The 27,053-nt window shown below is 48.1% G+C and overlaps 2 protein-coding genes across 12 annotated transcripts; both read right to left on the bottom strand.

Moving 5' to 3' along the window:
• Positions 1 to 8,636: 8,636 nt before the first annotated feature.
• Positions 8,637 to 13,532, bottom strand: TEX52 (testis expressed 52; the record flags this gene model as incomplete). The annotated part of the gene is made up of 3 exons (XM_084256109.1): positions 13,439 to 13,532; positions 12,002 to 12,552; positions 8,637 to 8,922 (listed from the first exon to the last, which is right to left on the bottom strand). Exons 1-3 carry the CDS (start codon positions 13,508 to 13,510, stop codon positions 8,637 to 8,639), a joined length of 909 nt encoding a protein of 302 aa, XP_084112235.1. The 5' UTR covers positions 13,511 to 13,532.
• Positions 13,533 to 15,242: 1,710 nt separating this feature from the next.
• Positions 15,243 to 26,264, bottom strand: FOXM1 (forkhead box M1; the record flags this gene model as incomplete). Of its 11 annotated transcripts, none has more annotated exons than XM_084256477.1 (8): positions 15,243 to 16,268; positions 19,075 to 19,250; positions 19,434 to 19,503; positions 20,123 to 20,167; positions 20,834 to 20,962; positions 23,935 to 24,126; positions 24,999 to 25,150; positions 25,742 to 26,264. In XM_084256477.1, 8 exons carry the CDS (start codon positions 26,262 to 26,264, stop codon positions 15,243 to 15,245), a joined length of 2,313 nt encoding a protein of 770 aa, XP_084112603.1. The 11 variants fall into 11 exon arrangements, with proteins under 11 accessions (XP_084112603.1, XP_084112606.1, XP_084112607.1 ...); XM_084256480.1 differs by having other exon boundaries at positions 19,434 to 19,506; positions 25,766 to 26,264; XM_084256481.1 differs by having other exon boundaries at positions 25,766 to 26,264.
• Between the last annotated feature and the right edge of the window lie 789 nt (positions 26,265 to 27,053).

Genomic DNA, 27,053 nt, shown 5'->3' with positions numbered 1-27,053 from the left:
TTTATATATTCTTCTGCATCTTACTTTTTGCTTAGTATTTTATTAGTGAGATCAATCCCCAGGATATGCATAGCTTTAGTTCATACACCTTAACTGCTATGTAGTATTCCACCAGGTGACTATACCACATTTAGGAAATTTAGGTTATTTTCCCCCTCCAAAGTATTTATATTAATGTGCATTCCATCAGCAAGGTATGGGGTTCCTCAGGTGTCACTTCCTCTCCAAATCAGGGTATCAGACTTTTTATAGCCCTGGTCATCTGTCATCAGATTTTTCTTTCTAGCTTTTCATCTTCGCCATCATTAAGATGCATTGATAAAGCACCTGCTTCTATGTGTTGAACATTCAGACTGAGTACCCCACCTGAGCCCTGCTCCCTAGAGGTGCCGTCTGATCCAGACACCACTAAGACACATGCATATCCAGATAAACCAGATAGCCACTGGTCTTCTATGGACCAAGCCCCTTGTAGGCACTATCATTGTATGAGGATGAATTATATTATGATCTCCATTTACAGATGAGGAAGTTAACTAAGCATTACGGGTTGAATTGTGTCCCTCCAGATACATGTGTTAAGCGCCTAGCACTTTATGCCCTCAGAAGGTGGCCTTGTTTGGAGAGATCTTTATAGAGACAACCAAATTATGATGAGGTTGGTAGGGTGGAACCTAATTATGTGTGCTTATTGAAGAAAGGATTTGGACACAGAGATGCATGCAGGAAGAATGACATGAGAATGAGAGGATGTATCTGTAAGTCAAGGAGTGCCAAAGATGGCCAACAAACCAGCAGGAGCTAGGCGAATCATAGAAAAGATCCTTCCTTGGCCCTTGGAAGGAACCGACACCTTGAGTTTGGGCTTTTAACCTCTAGAATTCCGAGACAATAAAGTTCTGTTGTTTAAGCCAGCCAGTAGGTGGTACTTTATGATGGCAGCACCAAGAAATTAGGCACTGAGACTTAGAAAGCTCCCCCAAGATTCACTTACCCTATAGCAGCATCAGGAATCAAACCATTATGTTCTATTTCCCAATTCCTGCTCAGTTTCCATTATGCTAAAAGGAGAATACTGATGGAGACTAAAATTAAATGAAAACCAAACTGCAGCATGATTCCATTTATCAAACTGTCTGTGCAAACCCTGGCTTCATTTAGATTTGGTTTTAGTGGAATATTCCAGCTCACTCTATGCCTTAACTTCTATTACTACCATGCATCTGCCTGGGATGGAGGTGGAAGAGTATCCGCTGACATTTTGTGCTGGGTTCCTATGGTTGTTTTGTAGGACTAACTGTACTCAGTGACAGGCCAGTGAGGGACCTGCACAGTAAGAGGCTGGGTGGGCTGCAATGCTGAAAGGCATCTCTTCCAACTGGATTCTTAGAAATTCATTCCTTGGTGTGGAATTCTTCAGTATCTTTTTTTTTTTTTTAAGATTTGTTTATTTATGCATACAAAAACTGGAGTATAGGCCAGAGGTGCAGGGGGTGAGAGTATTCACCAGAGACAGAGTGGGGAACAGAACAGGCAGACTGACTGAAATACACTGCTGAGGGGAGCAGCAGGTGAACCAGGAGAGGTCTCTGCACCATGTGGGTCACCTCCCTGGTCGAGGATCGAACTCATGCTGCAGTGGCTACGGATAGCTTCATATTGCTGTGCTTAACCCCTTGCACTACCAGGGAGGCCCCCTACCAAAGTCTTAATCTGACAGGCCTTGGGGAGTTAGAGGTGTCCCTACTGAAAGAAGTACAGATCGCTGCTGAGTGGGTGCATGGCAGTGAGTCTTTTCATTTCTAGTGATGATGAAGGCTAAGAAGGACTCAAAAAGGTAAGATTTTCTTGACCTTTTCTTTAGAGGCCCTCAGGTCTTCTAAAGAACTTTCTTTAGACAAAAACAGGCTATACCTTGTATTTGTCATTGGGTGTCAGAAAATCATGAGCAATTCTAGACCTTGTGCTGACAATACGGTAGCTACTATCCACATATGGTTATTGAGCATTTGAGCTAGTCTGAATTGAGATACTCTGTGAGCACGAAATACACACTGGATTTTGAAAATTATATGAAAAACAGGGAAATATGAATTGTTTTTAGACTGATTGATTTTGTATTGAGACTATTTTGGACTTATTTAATAAAATGCATTAGAAAAATCAACTTCAACGGTCTCTTGTTACTTTTTTAATGTGGCAACTAAATATCTCAAAGTTATATATATGACTCCATTATATTTCTGTTGGACACACTGGTCTAAACAGACTCATTGCTCATTTCCTCTGAACTGATCTAGTCTTCTCCAATATCTCTCAAGTATGTCAGGAAGTCCTTCTTTATGTCTAGCCTAAATCCCTGTAGCTATATGCAGAATCCCTGCCCTCTTGTCCAAATTTCAGCCGAGATGGAGCTTAGCTCGTTCCCACCTTCCTTATGATAAACTTTCATGCCTTTAAATGGAAACACTAAGGGGAGTTAACTTATTCTCTATTGGCCTGTGCACCTTGGATATGTTAGGATCCTAGGTAGAGGGACATTATACTTTCCACCATCATTTCTAATCCACAGTGGGAAGAAAGGGCCATTCCCAGAGCACCAGCACCCCCTGAGACACTCAGGAAATTCTTTAAATTGGCACTTTAAATAGTGCCAATCCTTATCTCTGCTGGTAGGGAAGGGAAGGAGAACTCACTTGACCCAGTGAAGTCATCCAGTCAAATACCCTGCCACATAAGGAAATTCCCAGAATATTCTTCATCGATGGGTATTCAGAGCTAGATAAACAGCTCCCTGAGGTCCCTGCAAGGTTAAGGGCAGCCAGTTCTATTTCAGGCTTTCTCCTCTGGCCCTGTTAGATCTCTGAAGACAGGAATGAAACTATTTTCCATCATTTTCCTTCCGAACACGGGTCCGGGAAACCCTGTGCCAGTTTTGAAATTTATCACTCCCAACCTCTACCCCAAAAGAGTAGGTCTTTCGAATATCAGACCTTTATGTTTGACATGAGGATGACTTTCTTTTGTTTTATGGATGGTAAACCCAAGGCACAAAAAGGTCCAGTGTTTGTCTGTATGGATGAAAGCAGACTAAGCACAGACTTGAACTCAGATCTGCTTGGTCAAGTATTCTCAACTCGGTCATTACTAACTGGTGGGCTTTGGGTGAAGTGCTTAATCCATTGGGATCTATTTCCTTATCTATAAAGTTAAAATAATATGTAATTTGTAGAGTTGCCATGAAGTTAAAATGAAAGGCGGGGGCCTCCCTAGTGGTGCAAGGGGTTAAGCACAGCACTATGAAGTTATCCAGAAGCCTCTGCAGCATGAATTCCATCCCCAGCCTGCCAGGGAGCTACCCACATGGTGCAGCAGACCTCTCCTGTCTCTCCCGCTGCTCACCTCAGCAGTGATTTTCAGTCAATCTGCCTGTTCTGCTCCCCACTCTGTCTCTGGTGAATCCTCTCACCTTCCTGCACCTCTGGCCTGTATGCCAGTTCTTTATTTATTCATAAATAAATAAATCTTTGGGGGGAAAAGTGAACGGCAGAATACAAAATAGTCAAAAACTCACTCTGACTCTATTCATCTCTAAAATGAAGGTCATAATGGGACCTAGCTCACTGTGTTGTGAGAATTAATAGGTTGATTCATGAAAAGCTTTCAAGACATTTCCTGACACATAGCAAGTGCTGAGTAAATGTTTACTGTCATTTGGGAACTGGATACACATTTAAGTTCTTGAACTTAAATGCCACTCATCTTTGTTCTCATAGTCCCATTAGATCAAATATCTCTTCCTCTATTTCTCACACTGTGTTATACTGGCATATGTGTCCATCTTCTTACTAGATCCTAGGCTTTATAAGGGCAGGGTACGTTTTCTCCCCACTTCTCTCTGTTATACAAAATTTATGGATGGATTGTTAGGCAAGACTCCAAAGGATCCAGGAGAAATATAACATTCCTATCCCGACCACTCAGGGGACAAGACACTAGAATAGCCAGTTGAGCACCTCACCTGATATTTTTAGTTGCAGAATCCAGCTGATGCCATCAACAGTCACTCAGACCCCTCTTTATTCTTCCCTTGTACATATGCGGCATATATGCCAGTCCCTCTCATCCCTAGGGCTCTGTACCCCCACCTTGATCCTGCGGGTGCCCTCAGAAAATCTATCTGATATCTGGGCCTCTGAGTTCTAGCAGAGACAGCCATTTCACCTTTCACTGGTTTCAGCATTTCTCTTCCTCCTCCTTTTGTTTACCTGCTTTCTCTCCTACTTCTATTTCCCTGCAGTTTTTTCTTCCTCTTTGCTTAAACTCTGGGCCTCTCCTGGCACCCCGGGTATCACCCCCACTTTCTAGTGATCTTAGTGCTAAGGATGTCACCAACTATTTTGTAGGAAGCATGTCAATGTACCCTGTGAAGGTGATGGTGGTATAAGGGAAATTGCATAGCAAAGCTTGACCTTGGGGGGGCCTCCCTGGTGGTGCAAGGGTTAAGCACCGCACTATGAAGCAATCTGCAGCCTCTGCAGCAAGAGTTCAATCCCTGGCCAGCCAGGGAGAACCCACATGGTGAGTTCTCCTGTCTCACCTGCTGCTCCCCTCAGTAGTGTACTTCGGTCAGTCTGCCTGTTCTGTTCCCCACTCTGTCTCTGGTGAATCCTCTCACCCCCCACATGCATCTCTGGCCTGTACCCCAGCTCTTGTAAGCATAAATAAACAAATCTTTAAAAAAAAACAAAACAAAAGCTTGACCTTGGATCATGACCAGAGCAGCAGCGTGAGCACAGGGGCATTTGTGAAGTTCTGTGCCGGGGCCCACCGAGAGCGTGTTGACTTGCTCCTAACATGACACAGGCAACTATGTGAATAGTCACAGAATAAATGTATGTGACTCAGTGGACAGCACGACTGAGGAGAGGACTCGGGCGGAGGAGAAGCTCAAAGACAAAGGACTTGGAGCAAGTGAGTCAGCAATGGGCAGAAATGATAAGCCAGGCGTTCCTAGGGAGAGTGGGAGGTGAGTTTGAGGCAGCTGGGGAAGGTGATCCTGGCTCTGATTTGCCTTCTCAGGGAGCAGCAGTGGGGTTTTGGGGGGTATGGTGATTAGATGGGCAACCTTGGCAGACCATCAGAGGAAAACTGAAGTTCATCACTGGCAATGTGACTGGCCCTCTATCTTCCCTGTGTGTGTGGAGGGGGGGAGTGGGGGGGCCGGAGATTGGGGCTGCCTCCACAGCTTCCAGCACTCACCGACCAACCCCCCACCATTCCTCAGACCCAGCAACTCAGGAACTACTCCAGCAACCCAGCTCCTGAGATGAAGACTGGGCTTAGGGAGAGGGTGCCTGTGGAAGCGGAGGTGTGGGCCCAGAAGTGACCAAAGGCCTCTTGCAGTGACATTAATCAGTGTCCAAGAAGCAGGGGGTCTTAGACAACAGAGCACAGGTCTTCTAGAACCCCGTGTTCTGGGTCTGTGGAAGGAGGGTGTCTATCTTTGCCTCCCTCTCAGATCCCCTCTTAGTAATCATGGTGTCTGGATCAGACTGCACCCTTAGGGAGCAGGGCTCAGGTGGGGTACTCAGTCTGAGAATGTTCAACACACAGAAGCAGGTGCTTTATCAATGCATCTTAATGATGGTGAAGATGAAAGGCTAGAAAGAAAAATCTGATGACAGATGACCAAGGCTTTAAAAAGTCTGATACCCTGATTTGGAGAGGAGGTGACACCTGTCCCCATACCTTGCTGATGGAATGCACATTAATATAAATGCTTCCGAGGGGGAAAATAACCTAAATTTCCTAAATGTGGTATAGTCACATGGTGGAATACTATATAGCAGGTCCAGGTGACAGGGGTCCCCATTTCTCCCACCAAAGGCTTCTGAGAACCCCATGTTCATCAGTGTGTGTGAGAGCATGGGGGTGCTCATGCTTACAGCCTGCGCGAGGGCATCGCCTTAGAAGAGTCTCCAGATGCAGGAGGTCACTGTCTTGTCCCACATACAGTTTCTTGTCTGCTAGATTCAGGAATTGCAGGAGACTCACTCCCGAATCTCTGGTGGCCAGAGGACAAGAGGAGCCGCTAGGTCCCCTGCCAGCAGAGAAGAGGGGGCTCTCCAGACAGCAGAGCAGGAAGGTGGGACTCCTGTAGCGAGGCTAGCAGCCTCTGTGGTCTGGTTCTGCCAGGCAGGGGTCTGTGTAAGTGCAACTTGCCTCTCTGCTCGCCCCTCACTCTAGGCCAGAGAGCAGGAGACTTTCTCTGAAGAATCCCATTGACCTTCCTCCCTGCTGCCGCCCCCCAACCTGGGCTTCATGGCAGTAGAGAAACTGATGACAACATGGGTCCTGGCAGAGCTCTCAGCTAGTACCTCCCATTCTATCTGCAAGGGGGTGGGGAGACAGCCTGAATTTTTGGCCTGGAACAACAAAGCCCCTCCAGGGGTCTTGGTTTACCCATAGAAACACTGAGGATGGACCTCCCCGGTGGCACAGCGGGTTGAGCGCAGCGCTGTGAAGCTGTCTGCAGTCTCTGCAGCGCAGGTTCGATTCCTGGCCGGCCAGGGAGCTAGCCACATGGCGCAGCAGACCTCTCCTGTCTTGCCAGCTACTCCCCTCAGCAGTGTATTTCAGTCAGTCTGCCTGTTCTGCTCCCCATTCTGTCTCTGGTGAATCCTCTCACCCTCCCATGCCTCTGGCCTGTACCCCAGCTATTGTGTAAGTAAAAAAATAAATAAATCTTTAAAAAAAAAACAACACTGGGGAGACACTACTTGTTTCCTAATGGGTTGCCCACCTCTGACGAGCTACAGTTCTAGGTAAAGGGACCGCCTGCTTTCCAGCCACCCTTAATCCACAGTGGAAAGAAGAGGCCATGCCCAGAACCCTGGCACCCCTCCCCCACACTCAGGAAATGCCCATTTGTCCTTTTGCTCGTCTTCCCTACTCTTCCCCGGCTCCCACACACATACCCCCACAGATATGGGGAGAGGTGTCGAGGAAGACTATTTAACAGAATTATAGATTTGGAACTGGAAGGAAATTTTGAAATCCTCTACTTATGACTATTTATTATGATTTTTTTAATGGAGAGAAAATTCACATAACAGAAAATTTACCACTTTAAACTACACAATTCAGTGGCATTTCATTCATTCATGATGTTTCACCCCACCCCTTTCTATCTAGCTCCAAAATATTTTCATCACACCAAGCAAAACCTCACCTCCTTTAAGCTGTCAGGCCCCACTCTCCCTGTCCCTGGCACCTGGCAACCACCAATGCATTTTGTACCTCTGTGGATCTGCCTATTCTAGACATTTCATATAAGTGGAATCATATATGTCTGGCTTCTTTCGCTCAGCATTTTGTGTTCAAGGTTCATCCCTGTGGGAGCACGAATCACTACGTCATTCCTTATCATGACTGAATAATATTCCATCAATTCATTATTTTTATTCTATGAATAACGGTTGGCAGCTTCATTTATGGAGGACTGACACATGCCAGATACTTTGTGGGAGCTGGGCTTACTTTGTTTATTCTGTTTGAATATGAGAGAACTGAATGCCCGAGGGCACGATGACTTGTGTAAGGGTAACATGGCTGCTTAGTGGTTAAATGAACCCGGGTGGGGTCTCGATGCCCAGGTGCCTGCAGGCTTGATAAGAGTGGGTACAGAGGGCAGGGGCAGAAGGCCAAGAGAAGCCCAGTAGGGGAAGATCACCAACTTGGCAGTGTGAGACGGGGGTAGGAGGAGGTGAGGTGGCCCCCTGTCCAGTCACTCCCAATCAGGCCTCTTCCAGGCCCTCCTCCACCCCATCTCCTCTCCAGAGGGGTCAGCAGCTTTCTGACCAATGTGCTTCACCTGCCTCTACTTTAGCTGCTTGTCTCTGCAGCCTCTCCCCCACCCCATCCCCAAAGCCAAGATATCTGGGGTCAATGGCAGCACAGGCTCAGTCTCTGGGGAGAGAGTTCTGATTTGTACCTTGCACCTCTACTTTGGTCTACTCTTGTCCCTCTGCTGAGGCCTGGTCAGCCTTCCTGTGACCTGATTTGCCATCCTCCTGGCTCTGCCCTGACCACTGCTCCCCCAAACCCTATGTGGGGATCTGCCATCCATCAGAGTTGCAGTTCCAGTCTTTGTCCAGACATCAAATGACCCAGGGAGAGGTGGAACCAAGGCTATTACAGCTTGTGAAGCTGCTTGTACCCCTGATCCTTTGCATTGGGTTACGGACATGGAGGTAATTTCTAATTATCCACATTTCTTACAGGGCCTCTTTCCCCTCCCCACCCCCAGCCACATACCCCTTCTTCCCCCCTACTCCTCATTTTGTCTCTGGGAACTAGACATCTCACTCTTCCAACTCTCCCTACCTCATCCCCCAGTCTCCCCACCTGTTATGAGAATCCTCCGAGGAAGACATAACAATTTAGTTTCAGGAATGTCTCCAGGAGCCTGGGGTACAGAAGTGGCTGGAGGTTGGGGGCATGGTGAGGCTCTGTTCTGCCTCACATCTTTTAGCCACCCCAAATCTTCTAGCTGAAGGGGCAGGCCTTGGAGGAGCACAGAGGAGCCTGAGGTCTCTGTGCCCACTGTGCTCCCTACCCGCCTGGACGCTCTTCTACGTGTATCCAGGTCTTCTCTTGCTCATCCTTATGAAAAATTTTGCCTTGGAGAGAGAGTAGAGGGGCAGGGCAACCCGATCCTGTAGCAGGCTTTGGTAATTGTTCACAAGGTCCCGGCTCAGGGGCGCGCTGGGCAAGAGGGCTAGCTTTTGCACCTTCTCCTGGTAATGAGGCAGAGGGTTCGGGCAGGGCCAACCCTTGGCTAAATCATTGGGAAGTGGGTTGGGCATGAGCTGGAGGCCACGGGGTTCGAACCTTCCCCCAGCTGAAAAGTGCTGGTACCTGTTGGGGAAAAGGGTGTGGAGAGAACAGAGAGAGAGGTCAAAGGAGAGACCCAGGCAGGGCAGAAGGGTGAGAGGGAAAATGTAGTGCTGCCTTCCACAGGTTAGGAGCCCTCAGGCTGTTGGAGGGCGGGGGGGGGGGGGCTTTCCCCAGCTCCTCTTCATTGGATCCTGCTCTATGCTAAGTGGTCTGTACCCTCTGTGTATGTTGGCATTAGGTTGATGAAGTGAAGTCGTTGAGATGGCCAGTCTTTCATCCTTTTGACGTATGGCATATAATAAATACCATTATCCAGACCCTAACTTCTTTAAGCCCACCTCCTTCACCAATGCAGCATCTGTGCGTCCAAGAGTGAATTCGGTACAAAAGCTCCTTCTCATCGCCAGTGAATGTGGTGGTGTCCAGGAGCCCCTCCCGCTCCTACCTGCTGCCACCTGCCACCTGGGCTGCTGGTTCCCTCTTCTACAGCCTGTAGTATTAGATTCAACAGTAGGAAATTGACTTTTTAAACCATGGCGGTATGGAGGCAAAAACCCTCTGGTTTGACTCCTTGGCATCTGTTTCAACAGACAGCCCTTTGGCTGTTTTTTGTTGACAACAGAGGTTCTCAGGCTTGGCTGCACATTGGAATCACCCTGGGGAGCTCTGTAAAAATACCTGTTGCCCAGGTTGTCCCCTGGGTCAATTAAGTTAGATTCTCCCAGGTGGAGCTCAAAATCTCAACTCTTTTTCCAACATTTTTAAAGAGAGACCCTGGTGTTTCTACTACTACCGGAACTGAGAATGGCAGGGTTTGTACATAAATGTTCTTTTCCTCAGCAAGATGATGAGCATCTTGAAGCTTAGACATTTTCTTACCTGTCTGAAGTCCTCTGAGTCTCTCATGCTCAGAACCTGCTCTCTAACTCATTTAGAGTCATTTGAGCAATTGCTTTCAGCCCTTCAGAGAGCTGCTCATCAGAACCCAACTGGCCTCTCTTCTTGCTACTCTTCCTTGTTCCCAGCTGGTGAACATCTATGCATCCTTCAAGGTCCAGCTCAAACACCACCTGCTCCGTGAGTAGCAAGCCTTATTCCCTCCTGGCTCCAGGGAAGGGACTTACAGCAGCAAACAAGTCAAAAGAGGATCGTACTCCCATGGAGACCCTGTCCTCATAGCAACAGTTCATAGGGCCCTCTCGCTAAGCCAAGCTCCTTGCCTTCTCATCATCTAACTACCCTGCAAAGTAACAGGCACAGAACCAATGCATACTTGAGGAAAGTGAGGCCCAGATGAATTTCAGAAAGTCATGGTTGTAGAGGAAGTGTGTGGTGGAGCCGGCTGAATCTGAAGGTCTTCTTGACTCCAGAGGTTCCTGCTTTGGTCTCCACCCCTTCATGTTTTACTGTATGCCAAAGTACTGTGCTAAGCTCTTTTTATAATTGCATTTTTCTTATACTTCCTTTCTAGAACATCATATTATATTAAAAATAGCTGTGGACATGTCTAGTTGTAAAAGAGGGGAAGTAGAGCATAGTGGTTAAGAAGGCAGCTCTGAAGCTTCACTCCCTGGGTTCAAATCTCAGCTCTGCCACTGAGTGGCCATGAGAATTTGGGCAAGATCCTTGACCTGTTTGTATTTCAGATGCCCCGTCTGTGAAATGTTTGATGATAATCGTCTCTAATCAGAGTGCAGTAGAAAGATTAAATAATACAGTTAAAGTGATTAGAACAACATCCAACACATTCAACTGACTTTTTTTTTTTTTGAGGCATGATCTAAGTCTTATTCACCTTTGTATGCCCAGCATTTGCACATATTAGCAGTCAATCACCTTCATGCAAGGCCAGCAGAGAGAAGCCGAGGTCCTGGATAATCTCTCACAATCACCAGCTGTTGGTATACATATTTTAAAGATTAAAAATCTCCACACGGGCCTCCCTGGTGGCACAAAGGGTTAGGACGCAACCTATGAAGGTATCCGCAGCCACTGTAGCACGAGTTCGATCCCCGGCCAGGGAGCTACCCACATGGCGCAGCAGACCTCTCCTGTCTCGCCTGCTGCTCCCCTCAGCAGTGTATTTCAGTTGATCTGCCTGTTCTGCTCCCTGTTTTATCTCTAGTGAATCCTCTCACCCCCCACACTTCTGGCCTGTACCCTAGTTCTTGCATGCATGCATAAATAAATCTTAAAAAAAAAAAATCTCCACAGCTTCCCTCTCCAACTCCTCAGTGTTCCTGCTAATATGTCTTTGGAATTGGAGTTTGAGACATTCTACCTTTCATGCCCAGTGCCTGGTTTGCAAAGGGTGTGGAGATACCTGGGGTTCCTGCTGGGCAGGGAGGGGGACCTGTGGGTTCTCAGTTCCTTTCCCAGTCCTGCCTCTTCCCCTTCAGTCAGCACTGCCTGAGACCTTTCCTCCTTCCAGCCTTCATCCAGTTTTCTCATGTAGCCATCCTGGGAGAATGCTCCAGCTCACAGCATTCCCTCCCTCTTCTGGATTTCTGTCATTGTGTCTATTTTTTTGTGCAGGTAATGCTTTCATCTCTTCGTGAATCCACTTTATCTTTACCCGTTGAGGCAGGCGTGGTATTTACCACCCCCATTTTATCAATGATGGAAGTGAGTCTGGAAAAACTATGCAATTTGTCCAAATAAAACCGTCTGGACTTTAACCCAAGCCTCTGCCTCCAGGTCTTAGCGATTTCCACTAACAGTCGATATCCTTCAGCCCAGTCTCTGGGCACTTGGCGCGTGTGCTTTTGCACTGACAACTGTCTTGTCACGCATGCATGAATGCAGGGCCTCTCGTGAGCAACTTGAGCTCAGGGATTGATGCCCTTTCTCTGTCTTCCCATCACCCAGCAGGCGGTAAGTCCAGTTGTACACATACAAGTGCAGTTCTCTAAGGAAGCCCTGCCTGTCTGTCCTCACCTTGTCTCCATCCCTTCCCTCAAGCTCCTTACGGAAAAAGAGTTTGGTTTCAGATGACCCAGAGGTGGGAAGGGCGGCCATCCTAAAGAGAAATCGGGAGGGGGAGGGGCCAGCCAAACATGGGTAGGTTGGGTGAGCTCCCTAAGGAAGGGGTTCCTCTTACTTCTTGAAGTTCTTTGGGGGCAGGATGTTGCCATTGATATCGAGGGGGGGTGCCCTTGCTTCACTCCTCAGCTTGAGTTTCTCCACCTCCCTCAGCTCCTTCATGGTCTTACAAATGACCTGCTTCTTCCTATTCACGTCCAAGAAGATAGGAGTAGAGTGGATGAAGGCCAGAAAGCTGTTTGGGCCCAGCAGGGAGGGAGGGGGGACGGGAGGTTCTGCTGGGAGGCGCCGATGGGCGTTGGGGTCGGTCAGCCAGCGCCAGACATTGCTATCATAGGGCTCGTCGGGCCGGGTGGGAAAGGTGGGGGGCAATCGCCCCACGTCGAGCCACGTGTGGAAGCCCCAGGTGTGCTGGCTTGCGTCCTTGCAAGGGGAGAGGACTTGCTGATGCACCTTGGACTTAGTTTTTGTGCGGGGTGGTGGCTTCAGGGCCAAATGGTGGTAGCGTTGCGTGGTGAAGCCAGGCAGCTCCCAGGATTCATTGGGGAGCAGGAACTCACGCTGAGCCCATGTTTGGTTGGTCGGCTGGGACTCATGGGAATGGACCATCTGGGGGAGAGACAAAAGGAACCTGGGGCACAGCATTCTGCCTCTCCTTCCTGGGAGCAGGCAGAGAACATGCTGCCAGCCTCTCCTGATGCAAGGGTCTCCCACCAACACTGGTGCCTGGCAGGGGATCCCTCCCGTTCCTGTCCTGCCCCAGAAGTTATGGCTACTCTACTATCCTCATGGGTTTCTTGGCTTTTCTTCTCTTTCCATCAATCATGGATTGGTTTTAATTTCCCACCCTCCTCCCTCCTGCCCATTCTGGTGCCCCCATGTTCCTTACAGGCACAGCAGGCTAAGGAAGATGGGAGGGGAGAGGCCCCTTCCTGAGCAGAGAAGGAAAGTCTTATGGCTCCTTTCTGTCACTGGTGTGTTCCCCTCACCTCTTGTTAAAATACAAGAAAGCATCTAGAATGTTGGTGGCTTCCCTTTCTAGCACCCCATCCCTATGCAGTAAACAGTAGCCAGTATGTGCTACCTATCCAGGTGTCAGTGAACCCTGAAGCCCGTGTGAGCAAGTATTATTATGGTCCCCATCTCAGAGATGCCAAAAGCGAGACTAGTGGGGGTCACTCCCGCAAGGCAGTGAGAGCAGCAGAGCCTGTCTTGTCTGGAAAGGCTTGTCTGCCTTTCCCTCCTCTCGCCCCTAGGACTTTTCTGATTCCCAGCTCCCACCTGTTTCTTGGACCCGCCCCCTAAGTCATTCCTGCAAGATCATTGGGGTGGGCCTGGGAGATGTGGTTCTAACTAGGCCTCTCCTCGCCATGTTCACAGTATCACAGACCTGAGAGGAAGACAGTGGCCAGGAGGACTGCTGCCCACCCAGGGGACAGCCCCCAGCCCAGCATGGGCAAAAAGGTACTTTAGGAGATGATACTCCACCCCCTACCTGCAGGAAGGGTTCTCTGTCCTGGGATGGGCTACTCCATCCTCGGGGTGTTCTTAGTAGGTTACTGGCCATCCTGCTTCCTGGGTCTGTTTGCCAGGAGGGACAGCTTTGTGGTGAAGGCTTTCCAGGCAGCATTGTTTGCTGCTGGGGTTGCTATGGTGATGCTTCCTGGGTAGTGACGCAGGCAAGGAAGCCCTTAGACCTCCCTGGGAGACCTGTCAGTCCCTTGGGCTCCTTGCTCCCACATGCCTTCCAGGTGAGACACGCAGGGTATAGGACTCAAATTCTGACTGCAATAGATGGCAACAGGAGCTGCTTCTGGGAAGGGGCTTGCCTAGGAGGGCTGGGAGGAGAAAAGCAGGGCAGGCTGGCATCCAGATCTTGGTTTGGCAGTAGGGGTGCTCGTGAAGCACTTAATGTGGCGGGGATCGGGGGAGGTTTTCTGCTCTGTAGGTCTTACCATCATTGGGGAGCTGTAAAAGGCTTCAATTAACCAGCAGGGCCATAGGCTCTATAGAGACCAACTGTACAGGCCCAGCATTGGGAAAACCGCTAGCTTCTGTGTCAGAAAGGATGCGAGCCTGTGTGGAGCTTGGGCAGGTGGCCCACACTCAAGTCATTTGCATTCTCCTTCTAGGGCTGCTTCATGTAGCTTTAGACCTTGCCTCTTCTGTGACTGCTACGTTCATCACCCACTTTCTTTTCCAACCCCGCCTTCTGCTTTGAGGACCAGATACCAACACAAAGACCAGCATTTCCACCCTGGATTTTATTGAGCAGGTAGTTACAGTAGTGTTGTTAGCTGGCTCACATGCATGCGGTCAGCTGGGGCCTAGGGTGGCTTTTTGCAAAGCTGAGATGCAAGCTAAGGAAGCCAGGCAGGTCAGGGTCCTTTTAGCCTTCTTGAGCTTCTGGCCAGGTTCTTATCAATGCTAGTCTCTCTGGCATGATTAGGGACATTATCAGAGAAACATCTCATGGGTGCACATCTGGGCACCCAAATTCTTTGCTTCAGATGAGCCCATTCCCCCACCCCGATTCAACTCTTGACCCACTACAAAAGACCTTTCTATACCAGGATTTCTTCTTGTAGGAAAGCTGACTTGGAAATGTGGGCTGGTGGAGGGAAGGGCTCTGGCAAGCAGATGCCCTTGGCTGGGTGCCTATAGTAAAAATCCTCGAGCCAGGAACCTTGAGCCTGGAAGAAACCGTGCACTGCAGTTCCTTGCCTCCCTAGGAACGAAAGACAAGGAACAGAAGCAACTGAAACCTTGTCATCCTACCCACCGCTGGCAGTCTCTAGATAATGATCTAAGGAAATAAGCTTACATTTATAATTAGAGGATAATTTGGAGAATATACACTATTTACAGGGAAGGTGAGAGACTGCTGGGCGGAGAATGCAAAGTTTGGGGAGTTTTCTCCCGTCCAAGTACTAACCAGGCCCGACCCTGCTTAGCTTCCGAGATCAGAGGAGATCGGGCGCGTTCAGGGTGGTATGGCCGTAGACTGGGGAGTTTTCTAATTTCTCTTCACCCTTGTTTTTGCTCTTCCCACCCTGAAGGGGCAGTGGGGAATCAGAATCTCTCAGGAGGCATAAGGTGGAAAAGACTGGTTCCCAGGGCCTCGCAGCTCTCCGAGGCCCGGTGGCAGCGGTGGTGTGACGTCTGTCTTGGCATAACAGGCAAGGTGGGGCTGGAGGAGCGGACGGTCTCTGCCTGCTGTTCTCAGAGGGCCTGGACTACCCAGTGACATGAACCCCCAGAGAGTGGACAGCTTGAGCAGCAAGGGGAAGGCCGTGTCTCTACCGCAGCTCGGGAATGAACTGGGCCCAGTTGATGTTGTCAGGGCCCAGCAGGTCCTCCTCCAGGCCAGGGAAGCTGATGTCTAGCAGAATCTTGCTGAGGCTGTCGTTCATTGTGTCCAGAACCAGGCCTTCTGTCAGAGAACGGTTGGCTAAAAGGCTAGTAACCTGTGGTTCAGGGGAGTCTGGCTTGGGGACCTCCATATTTGATGGGGAACAACTGCTGAAGGGGTCAGAAGTGAGGTCAAAGGGCTCGGAATTGAGGAGCTCTCGGGGTGAGTCAAAGAGGGGGATGCTTTTCAGTGGGGTGGTGCTGAGATCTGTCAGCCCCAGGGAGTCAGGCAGGGGGCCAAAGGCACCATGGGGGGTTCGTACTGGACTGAAATCTAGCCCCCCTACTTTGGTTGGGGGTGTGAGCCTCCAGGATTCAGGGGTCCTGGGGAGGACAGATTTGCTGGGGGTGGAGGAGATGGGCAGTGTCTCCTTTATGGGTGTCTTAAAAGGTTCTCCCTCCACCTGAGAGTAGCCAGGCTGACAGGAAGACTCAGAGGATGCTGCGGCACGAGCGAGCTCTGTGGCTGGCCGGGAGGTCTCGGGGCCCTCGGAGAAGAGCAGCTCAGGCTCATCCAGACAGGGAGGCTGGAGATGCTGTTTCCTTCGAGACCGGCTCATCTCCCTCCTCTGCCTTCGCTTGATGACGAGCATTTCAGAGACACAGCGGGTGGGGGACCTGAGCCCACAGTAGGACTTCTTGGGCCTGGGAGTGGGAGAGTGGGACGAATCCTCCCAGGAGCGAGACAATTCCTCCTTGACCGAAGGGCAGGGCGAGGGCCACTCTTCCAGGGGCGGGCTCTCCACTTTGATGGGTCTCCCTGCGTGAGGCACTTCTTCCCCGGGCTGGATTTCTTCCTCCTTGATGGACTGAACTGGAAGCAGAGAAGACAGCCCTTCTCCAAGCAGGAGTTTCTCCTCTTTCACTGGTTCTGTGGCGGCCAGAGGGGCAATGCCCTCATCAGCCAACAGCACCTGAAAGGGAAGCAGGGGGCAGGTGAGAGGGGGTTCCCAAGGCCTAGCGAGTCAACTTAGTCACCACATAAGATGAGATGAAAGTAAGTGACGCGTAGGTCATCATCCTTTTTGTCTTTTCCGTCTTAAAGATTATTAAATATGTAGAATATGATAGACAAAGCCTTAAAGAGGAAAATTATAACCATACAAATCCTGAAAGAGAATCTAGGAGACTACAGATACAATCTGAGGGTAGGGGTCATCTTCTTAAGCAAGACTGGAAACCCAGAAGCTGTAAAAGAGAAGAGTGAGGTATTTGAGAACATAAAAATTTAAAATCTTAATGTGGCAAGAGATACCATAAGCAAGATTAAGAAATAAACAATAGAAATTAAAAAAATATATAATATATATATATTATATTTATCTTCAGCATAAAAGACAGAAGGTTAATACGTTTATAACAAAAAACTCTCACAAATTATTAATAAAACCCTATATAAGCTCTGTATAAAGAGGGTCACTGTCCATAAATAAACATCTCGTACTGAACAATTCTAAACACAGCCAGAAGGTGCTAAAATTTACCGAAAAGCAAAGAGAGATAAGAGCCTCCCCAGTGGCGCAGCAGGTTGAGCGCTGCGCTGTGAAGCTGCCCGCAGCCTCTGCAGCGTGGGTCGATTCCCAGCCCGCCAGGGAGCAACCCACATGGCGCAGCAGACCTCTCCTGCCTTGCCCGCTGCTCCCCTCAGCAGTGCGTTTCAGTCAATCTGCCTGTTCTGCTCCCCGCTCTGTCTCTGGTGAATCCTCTCAACCTCCCGAACCTCTGACCTGTACCCCAGTTCTCGTATAAATAAGTAAATATATATAAAAAAAATAAAGTACAGGAAAATCAAAGAAATTATTCTTAAAAAAAAAAGCAAAGAGATAAAATGAAAGAAGGGGCTGTCATTTATAAATAGTAGATTGACAAATATTTAGAAGACGAACACTGCCACAGTTGATCACGGTACAGGTCTTGTTGTGTGTTGCGGATGGAAATGTGAATTATCACAGATTTTTTTTGGAAAGCAGTAGCATTTAGTAAAATTTAAAATACTCCTTCATTCCACAATCTCATGTCTAGGGTTCTATTCCATAGAAGCTCTGGTAATGAGGATACTTGCAAAGATATTGATCACAATATTGACCTAGAGACAAAATGTTCTCATACAAGTGGCATTGTTAGAAATGTATGGCATAGCACACCATGGACTATTATGTGGCCATTAAGAAACAATGGATTAGAGCTATGTAAGAGACACAAGTGTGCACATGATGGTCCCACTTCCAAGTGCTCTGTGTGTGTGAATGCATATGTAAAATGCCTTTAGCTGTACATGTATGTCTGTTGTACTCAAGAGTGTGGAAAAATATGGAAAACAATAGTACATTGGGCTATTTGGGGGAGCAGAGGTATGTGGGTAAAAGCAGGGGGAGGGAAGCAAAAAAAAGGGGGTCTGAAAGGCTATATTACAACAAAAACAGTAAATAAGCTATAACCACATGAATGAATTTATGTAAAATTATATGTGGTGGTATGTATGATGTTATGAATAATTCAAAACATTTTTAAAATTAGTACCACCAACAAAAAGTAAACCCAAGTCTCTTGAAACTCGAGCCCATGCTACTTTGATCTCAGCGAAGGGGGCAGAGGTCCCTAACTTTGCTGCAAATGAGCTCTTGCCCACAGACCCTTCTTCATAGGGCGGAGTCCAGACTTGGTAGCCCATCACAACGTGGTTTTTTCTTAGTATTCTTTTATTTTTATACCCTGCCCACCCCCTTTTACATTATGGTCTTTTTTTTTTTAAAGATTTATTTATTTATGCATGTAAGAACTGGGGTACAGGCCAGAGGCATGGGGGTGAGAGGATTCACCAGAGACAGAATGAAGAACAGAACAGGCAGACTGACTGAAACACACTGCTGAGGGGAGCAGCAGGAGAGAGTCAGGAGAGGTCTGCTGCGCCACCCCCTGTGGGTCACCCCCGCTCCTCACCGCCGCCCCACCAGGCTGGGGATCGAACTCATACTGCAGTGGCTGCAGGTAGCTTCACAGTGCTGCATCTTAATCCCTTGCGCCACCAGGGAGGCCCTCTACATTATGGTCTTAACTTATACTCCTCACCTTCCCTGTAAGCCAGATGGGTGATGCTCAGCCAGGGGTGATCCCCCTCTCAGGGTATTTAGCAATGTCTGTAGACATTTTTAAAATTATTACAGGGCGGAGGGGTGGCAGTGGGTGACATGGGCGGGGGTGCTCTTGGCATGTAGTGGGGAAAGACAAGGTGCTGCAAACATCCGTTAGTGCACAGGACAGCACCCCTCCACCCCCAAAGGAATTACTCAGCCCTAAATGTCAATAGTACCGAAGCTGAGAGACCTTGAGCTGGGCTGACACCCATCCACTCTCCTATTTCTAAGCAGAAACTGGTATTTCCTGCCTTGATGGCCTGCACATTAGAATGTTCTCTCCAAGCTTGGCTGTTTACCCAAATCTTTCTAAAACCTACTTCCCTTGTGAACTTAATTACCCAAGTCCATCTATCATAATTACCCTTGTCAACTCATTGGGTATTTACTGAATATTTACATTGGAATCTAAATTCATTTTTAGCTCTCATAATACCATTACATTTTCCTATATATTTATGCCCTGTCCTCCCAACTAGATTTATAGGCTCTGCAAGGAACACTTAGTAGAGTGCTTTGCAAGCCATAGATTCAACACTTTTAATTGATGGAAGCTTTTCTTCAGAGAATAATAGAAGTCACTCACCTTGGGAGCAATACGGATCCGCTTGCTATGGCGGGCAAGCTCTGAGCTCATGAGAGAAGCCGCCAGGGGCAGCGGCACCTTCACCGAGGGCTGCAACACCAGAGACTGGTTCACTGGGAACTGGATGGGCACCAGGTACGAGCTGACCCGTGGCAGCAGTGGCTTCATCTTCCGCCCTAGGAGGAAATAAGAGAGATCAGGAGCAGGGGTCCAGGGACACACCCCTTCTCAATCCCAGGAGCTGTGCTCGCCTTCTGAGTTCAGATCCCTTTGAGCTGGGAACAGAATCCCGGAGCCTGATCCCTAAAGCTATGCCCCCGAACTAGGACCAGGCCTGCGGCCCACTCTCCCATACTAACGTGCGCCCAGTGGGAGTTCAGTTTTGATGGTCACGTTCCGGCGGAGCTCAGGATTGGGTCGTTTCTGCTGCTGCTTGTGGCAGATAGGGAGAGAAAGAAACCTGGGTTAATAAGGCAGGGGAACAGGTGGGAGGACCCCACCAGCTGCTCTGGCACTGCACCAAGCTGTCCGACAGCCCAGAAAGAAAAGGCCAGTCTGGGGAGCAGGTGCAGGTCAGCACTGTCTCAAAGCCTTGGTTAGTGGGGAAAGGTGGACGCACAGATATATAATGGCAGGACAGTCCTACCACCTCTTCCGAATGTGTCCCCAGGGGAGGCTAAAGCATTTAGCTCTGTGAGTGGCAAAGGAAAGCCAGCTAGCCATGGGAGAGAAACTGTCACCTGTGAGTTCTATGCCACGTGCTTGTCATAGCTGTGCCTCCTGGCATGCCCTGCTCTGCTCAGTGCACCTTCATGATGCCCGTGGGAGGGGGATGGTGAGGTGGGCAAAGCTCTACTTCTGGGGAGATGCCGTGGTGGTCGCAAACTTCCTTACTCCCATGAATTCAGGGGGTCCCGTGGTTAGGGCTGGCAGTCACATGGCCACAAGCTCCCTGTCCCCTGCTTATTGTTGTCCCTGTCCACTAAAGCCATGCTGAGCAGGGAGAGGAAAGCAAGGCCAAGCCCCGAGCCAGAGGAAAGAATCTTACTGATTGCAAGTGCTCGGGCGATTGTGCAGACACTGGGTCCAGTGGCTGGTGGTGGTCAGGCATTGGGGGAAAAAAAGGAGAGGAAGTTACCACTGATGGGGTCAATCTGACCAGACTGGGAAAAACACCTATTCCTGATGGCTGCTGAGGGCCACCCCAGATAACTCCCTCCCAGGAGGACTGTCAGAGTGGCCAGCAGCATTTAAGGGCATTCTGAAATTCCCAAACAATTGCTTCTTTCTGAAAAGATGCTCCTGTGGCTCAGTTTCTGGTCTCCAGCCTGAAGAAAAAGGACTTTTTTTTTTTAAAGAAAGTTTTTGTTTGAGGTTTCCCAGGTGGCAACTGAGATGCTTGTTGACAACACATTTTCCTGGGCTCATCCCAGACCCCCTGAATCAGGAGTCTCAAGAGAGAGCGTGTGGGAAGCTGTATCTTAACACTGTTAGGCACAGGGAGCTGGGGAGACGCCGCCCCTGGAAGCCCTGTTTGGCATCAGAGCACTTGTCCCCATGACAGGCCTTGCACAGAAACGTGGCATTCAGTACTGGTCAGCTGTTCTTAATTCAGTGAGTTTTATGCAAGTCGCCAATGAGCTGGCTGCTTTCTAAGTCTTCCCTGAGCAGACAAGAGCATCGCGAGCTCTGGATTCCTTTTGAGAAGGATAGCATGATCGGCAGCTCTGGCTCTGTTAACTGAAACCAGGACACTCACCTTAAACACCTGGTCCAATGTCAAGTAGCGATTGGCGCTGGGGTGTATGGTCCAAAAAGAGACTTTGCCGTTGGCAGACGTCTCTCGCACAAACATGTCATGGAGAGAAAGGTTGTGGCGGATGGAGTTCTGAAAGAGACAACACCCAGTCATCAGCTGCGTGAGCCTCAGAAACATCACTTTTTTTTCCTCTCTTTTTTTAAAAAATATTTTATTTTATATAATTCTTACATCATTTTTCATTTTTGCACAATGTATGCATTTTCATTTTGGTTATATTCCCCATACAATTGCACCCCCCCCTTATTTTGACCCTAGTCCTTCCTCTCCCCGGCCACCCCCCACCCCGCCTGTAGTGTGGCTCTGGTTTATAGTTGCTTGTTGATTTTGATTTTTACTTTGTATTAATTAGTCTTTTTCCTAGTCCCTTATTTAGGTTTTCTAAATTCCTGCTATGAGTGAGACCATCCGGTATTTTTCTTTTTCTTTCTGACTTATTTCGCTGAGCATGATCCCTTCTAACTCCATCTATGTTGCTGCAAACTGCATGTGTTTATCTTTTTTGATTGCTGAGTAATATTCCACGGTGTATATGTACCACCTCTTCTTGATCCAGTCATCTATTTTTGGGCATTTGGGTTGTTTCCAAAGCTTAGCTATTGTAAACAGTGCTGCTATAAACATAGGGTTGCAGGTGCCCTTTGGAATTGATGATTCTGTGTCCTTTGGGTAAATACCTAGGAGTGGAATTGCTGGATCATATGGAAGCTCTATCTTTAGTAGGTCAAGAAATCTCCACACAGCTCTCCATAGTGGTTGGGCCAGAGAAACATCACTTTTGATAGCCCTTGAAGGGAAGTCAGCTCCAGGCCTCTCCCACTGTACCAGCAGAGGCCGGCACGTGTCCTTGCAATCCTGCCACCTAGCACTCTCTCCCTGAGCCTCTGAGTGGCAGAGCATACCTCAGCCAGCCTACCACCTGTCCTACATTCCTTAGGCTGGACAGCTGTTCCCAGGAAAGAGGAGTGGGACCATGACACATAATAGATAGTAAAAGAAAGGAAAAAACAAGTAGAGGTAAGACTGGCAAAATAACAAACCCCTTGGTCTAGAACTGAGTGCCTGTGAGGAGCGCTGGCTCAGACACTGCAGTGTGAGCCATGATGTCTCCCAGGCATCTCCTGAGTAAAGTGAAAAGCCCTGCCTTCCAGAGGGGATATGTGACATTATAGGAGGGGAATCCTGAGTCATGAGCCTCACAGACAACAATACTTTTTTTTTTTTCATTAAGATCTTTTCATAGGGGCCTCCCCTGGTGGCGCAGCAGTTGAGCGCTGGCCTGCAAAGCTGCCCGCAGCCTCTGGTACGATCCCCAGCTGCCGGGCGAGGGTCCCACATGGTGCGCAGACATCTCCTGTCGCGTCCGCTGCTCCCCTCAGCAGTGTACTTCGTCAGTCTGCCTATTCTGTTCCCCGCTCTGGCTCTGGTGAATCCTCTCACCCTCCCGCGCTTCTGACTGTACCCAGTGCTTGTATAAATAAATAAATAAATCTAAAAAAAAAAAAAAAAAAGATCTTTTCATAAACTGGTGAAACCCCTCCCTGGTTGCAAGGGGTTAAGTCTCAGTGCTATCAAGCTATAAAGGTACTGAGCACGAGTTCGATCCCCGGCCAGGAAACTAACCCACATCGCACAGCAGACCTCTTGTCTCGCCCACTGCTCCCCTCAGCAGTGTGTTTCAGTCGATCTGCCTGTTCTGCTCCCCACTCTATCTCTGCTGAATCCTCTCATCCCCTGCACCTCTGGCCTATACCCCAGTTCTTCTATGTAAAAAATAAATATAAAATCTTTTTTTTTTTTAAAGATCTTTTCATAAACCTACTTAGTCCTTCTAGCTGGTGACCCAGAAATGCTGCAAAAAGTAGCACAAAAATGGGCTTGACGCTACATGGAAGAGTTGCCACAAACCTTAGGTAGTACAGATAAAGTGGGTACAGAGCCCTTATTGATGATTTTGCCTGGATGTGGCAGGATCAGGTCACAATCCAAAAGCTACATGGTCTATAGTTGTATTTTTTCTTTTTTAAACACTGGGTCACTTCTAAGTGATATGTTTACTTTTTTTTTATACATTTTATTTATTTATACAAGAGCTGGGGTTCAGGCCAGAGGCATGAGAGGGTGAGAGGACTCACCAGAAACAGAGTGGGGAGCAGAACAGACAGAATGACCGAAAGCACTGCTGAGGGGAACAGCGGGTGAGACAGGAGAGGTCTGCTGTGCCATGCGGGCATCTTCTGGGCTGGTGGGGAATCAAACCAGTGCTGCAGAGGCTGCGGACAGCTTCACAGCACTGCGCTCAACCTGCTGTGCCACCAAGGAGGCCCTATAGTTGTATTTTTTTTTTTAAAGATTAAAAAAATTTTTTTTATATATATTTTTTAATTTTTATAAATTTTATTTTTATATTCCCCATACAATTGCAACCCCCTTATTTTGACCCCAATCCCTCCCCTCTCCGCCCCCACCCCTCATAGAGTGTCTCTGGCTCATAGTTTTTGTTGATTTTGATTTTCACTTTCTTATAGTTATTCATTTTCCTGGTCCCTTATTTAAGTTTTCTAGATTCCTGCTATGAGTGAGACCATCCGGTATTTTTCTTTTTCTTTCTGGCTTATTTCGCTGAGCATGATCCCTTCCAGCGGATTTTTTATTTTTATTTATATATGCATACAAGAACCCCGGTATAGGCCAGAGGTGTGGGAGGGGGGTGAGGGGGGGTGAGAGGATACACCAGAGACAGAGTAGGGAGCAGAACAGGCAGATCTACTGAAACACACTGCTGAGGGAAGCACAAGGTGAGATAGGAGAGGTCTGCTGTGCCTTGTGGGTCAGCTCCCTGGCTGGGAATCCAATTATTGCCACAGTGGCTGATAGCTTGATAGAGCTGAGACTTTAACTCCTGCACCACCAGGGAGGCCCTTGTTTATAGTTCTAGCATCCTTTGCATTCAGTTGTTTCCCCCAAGGCACTAGACACAAACTCCTTCAAATCTGTGTCAAACTGTTGGCCAAAGAGACCTGGACTCTGGGATATAGTACCTTCCAGCCTGGCTTGGCAATGTGCTTAAAATAGGGGAAGTGGTCCTCGATCCAAGTGTAGATGTCTTTCAAGGTCATGCGCTTCCTCTCTGTGCTGTTGATGGCGAACTGTATCATGGCCATGTAAGAGTAGGGGGGCCGCTCAGATACCGAGTCCTGCCAAGAAGTGGATGTGCTGGGGGGCTCTTCAACCTGAGGTTTATGAGAAGTCAGGGGGAAGGAAAGAAGGGGTTAACATGGAGACCTGACCATCAGCCCCCCCCCCCCCCCCCCCGCCAATACCACCTCAAAAAAGATCCCTTAAAGGAAACTTTTATCCCTTTAGAATCCTATTCCATAGAATACAGTTCTAGTTAGGATCTTAGAGATGATATAGCTCAGTTCCTAAACGATACAGAACCATCTCTCTGTCATTGTTCATTTTTTCCCATTAATAAGCTCACATCCAGTCTTTTCTAGGTGCAACCCTTCAGGAAGGCCTGAGCATAGCTTGATTCTTAAAGCCCTGATGGCCATTTCTCAGACCTGGGTCTTACTCTGATTCCTACTGCTGATGTGATATACAGAAAGTCGGCTCATTTCAATATTTGTATGAGAGAACCAGTCCCAAGAGTAGGGGACAGACACACATCTGCATAGCTGGCATTTGGTTAAGTCTTCTTCCCTTTATTTGCTAGTATCTTCTAACAAAATTATCTTGTTAAAGATGTTCTATTTCTTTTGTATTGTTGGGATGCCTTTTTAAAAGTTTCAGTGGCACCCTGAACTAAGACTTCTACATCATTTCTTGAACTCCTGCTAAGTACTGCTAAGGACAGAGTACCAAACTCACTAATGGGATATTAGAGCAATCCGCCCTCAAGGAAATGTCACTGATGGGAGGAAGAGATGTCACTGATGGCAGAAAAGTAGCTCAAAGGTTACACAGACTAACACCAAGGGGACTTGGAAATTTTGTTTCCGGGACTTGGAAATTTTGTTTCCCCAGGTCACTCTATCCATTGCCCTTCCTTGAAATTCCTGCGCCAGCCCTGACTTCCCTAGTGAGTGGCAGAACAGTTCACCTTAACCTGACTCTGCTCCAGGTGCTGGTTCTCCTTCTCCTCCATCTCTTGCTTGATGCTGCAGGAACCCAGTCCATCAGAACTCATCTTTCCAAGCCACTGGATGTTGGTCAAGCTATTGTCGAGAGTGCAACCTGCTGCCTCACCGCCAGCTGAGGGGAGACAATCCAAGATGCCACTTAGCTACCTGATCTGATGCCCAGCATGCCCACCAAAAGGGTGGCTGGGGGTCACCCTTCCAAGATCTCTACCCTCTGAGAGCAGGAATGCATCCTGAGTCTATTGTGGCTCTCAGGTACTCTGCCCCTTAAAAGATTCCAGGAGAAATCTGGGAGCATAGTTCTAATTGCATTTCAATCTGAGCCACACTGAGCCTCGGAGAACAGCCAAGGCGACTTACAAAGGGGTTATTGAGTATCTGCACAAAGAAAGTCATTTTTCTTCCTCATGCTTGTTTTCCTCCTTTATTAAGATGGAGAAAAGATTTCTGCTTTCTTAAACAGCCCATGGAAAGCATAAAGAGAAACAACAAACAAATCCTTTTCCAATAGAAAGAAGGCAACAGAAATGCTAAAGTATAACTGCAACAACCCTTTTGATAGTGTTCAGAGGATCTAGGTCAAGGTTTCAGGATGAAGAAAGCAAGACTTTCTCCTGGTCCAGGCGAGATGCCTGTCTGTTGTAAGCATCAACACGACTGACTGCAGTCCTTGCCTCCAGAAAGGAAAGGCTGGGTTCCTCACCCCTTTGCCATGCAGAACACCTACCACAGCTCTCCCATCTTTGCCCAGGAAGGGCTCCAGGTAGTCTAAGATTCACATCCCTCGCTGCAGGCTTTGGCCCCAGGGTCTCAGGAATCACTTCTGTCCTGTTGGGATCACTGCTGGTTTGTGCTTGGGGTTGGGGTCCTGGTGGGTGTGTGTGGGCTCCCCCACAGCTGATAAGGATGAATTTGTTGGGCCCACTGCTGCCACTCTCTTTTCCTTTGGCGGTCAATGCTGTGATGATGCTCTGTATGTTGGCATTGTTGGGGATGGCCACCACTTGGGTGTTGGGCATGGTGGGATGGTTAATAATCTTGATTCCAGCTGGAAACCTGCAAGGGTTGGACTCAGGCTCATCCTTGGAGGCCTGCCCTTGACCAGCCTCTTGTCGGGCAGGGGACCTCTTGGGCTCCTCTTCTGCTGTTTCACCTGGGGCATTCTGAACAGGAAGGGGCAGCCTCCGTCTTTTGAGAATCAGTGGCCGATGGGGGCTGGTTTTCATTATGAATCTGTGCTTTCACTCTCCATTGAGAATCACAAGCATGGACCCTGGAAAGGGCACAGAGCAGCAGGATGTCAGAGATTCTGTTAGGCTGAGAAGGAGAGCCGATTAGAGGGAGGTGTTCCTCTTTCTATGACCAGGAGTATGTGAATGCTCCTGGGGCCTTTGTAAAGACCTCAGACTATACAAGACACATTCTGCTAACAAAGCTAAAACTGAAATAGGCAATTCAAAGGGGGCAAGTGGGATTGGGGAGGTTACAATGGCCAAAGGTCTTCTGGAAGCTTAAGAATGTTTGGCTACAGAAATAAACAGGGCAGCTACCAGAATGTGGAAATCTCTATTACTGCTTACAATACAGATCACTTGCCATGACTGTAGGGACAGGAATGCTGGAATAGGAGGACATTTGGTAATGAGGAGTCTGATCCCAAAAGTTATTCTAGGGTACAGCCTTTACAAATAAAAGGATCAGCGCCCACACAAATAGAAACTAGTGTGATACTAGTGCTCTATGGCCACACCACAGAAGAATCATCTCCCAGTTTACAAAAACTCAGAAAATAGTGAAACTGTTCTATTCAAGGCCCATTAACATTAAGGGGAACCATTCATTTCACAGACCATTATCTCTCTATGCATATACATACATACATACATACATACATACATACATACATACATGTTTTTTCACATTGAGCAAAATAGTGACATTTTACTACTTGCATGTAACTTATTCATATTTTAAGCTTTTCCCTAATTTCTCTTGCAGAACTAAGATTATAATCT

Source organism: Talpa europaea (assembly GCF_964194135.1).
Source record: "Talpa europaea genome assembly, chromosome: 15".
Classification (NCBI taxonomy): domain Eukaryota; kingdom Metazoa; phylum Chordata; class Mammalia; order Eulipotyphla; family Talpidae; genus Talpa; species Talpa europaea.
The sequence above is the reverse complement of the archived record's forward strand: the minus strand, read 5'-3'. Positions and strand labels throughout refer to the sequence as shown.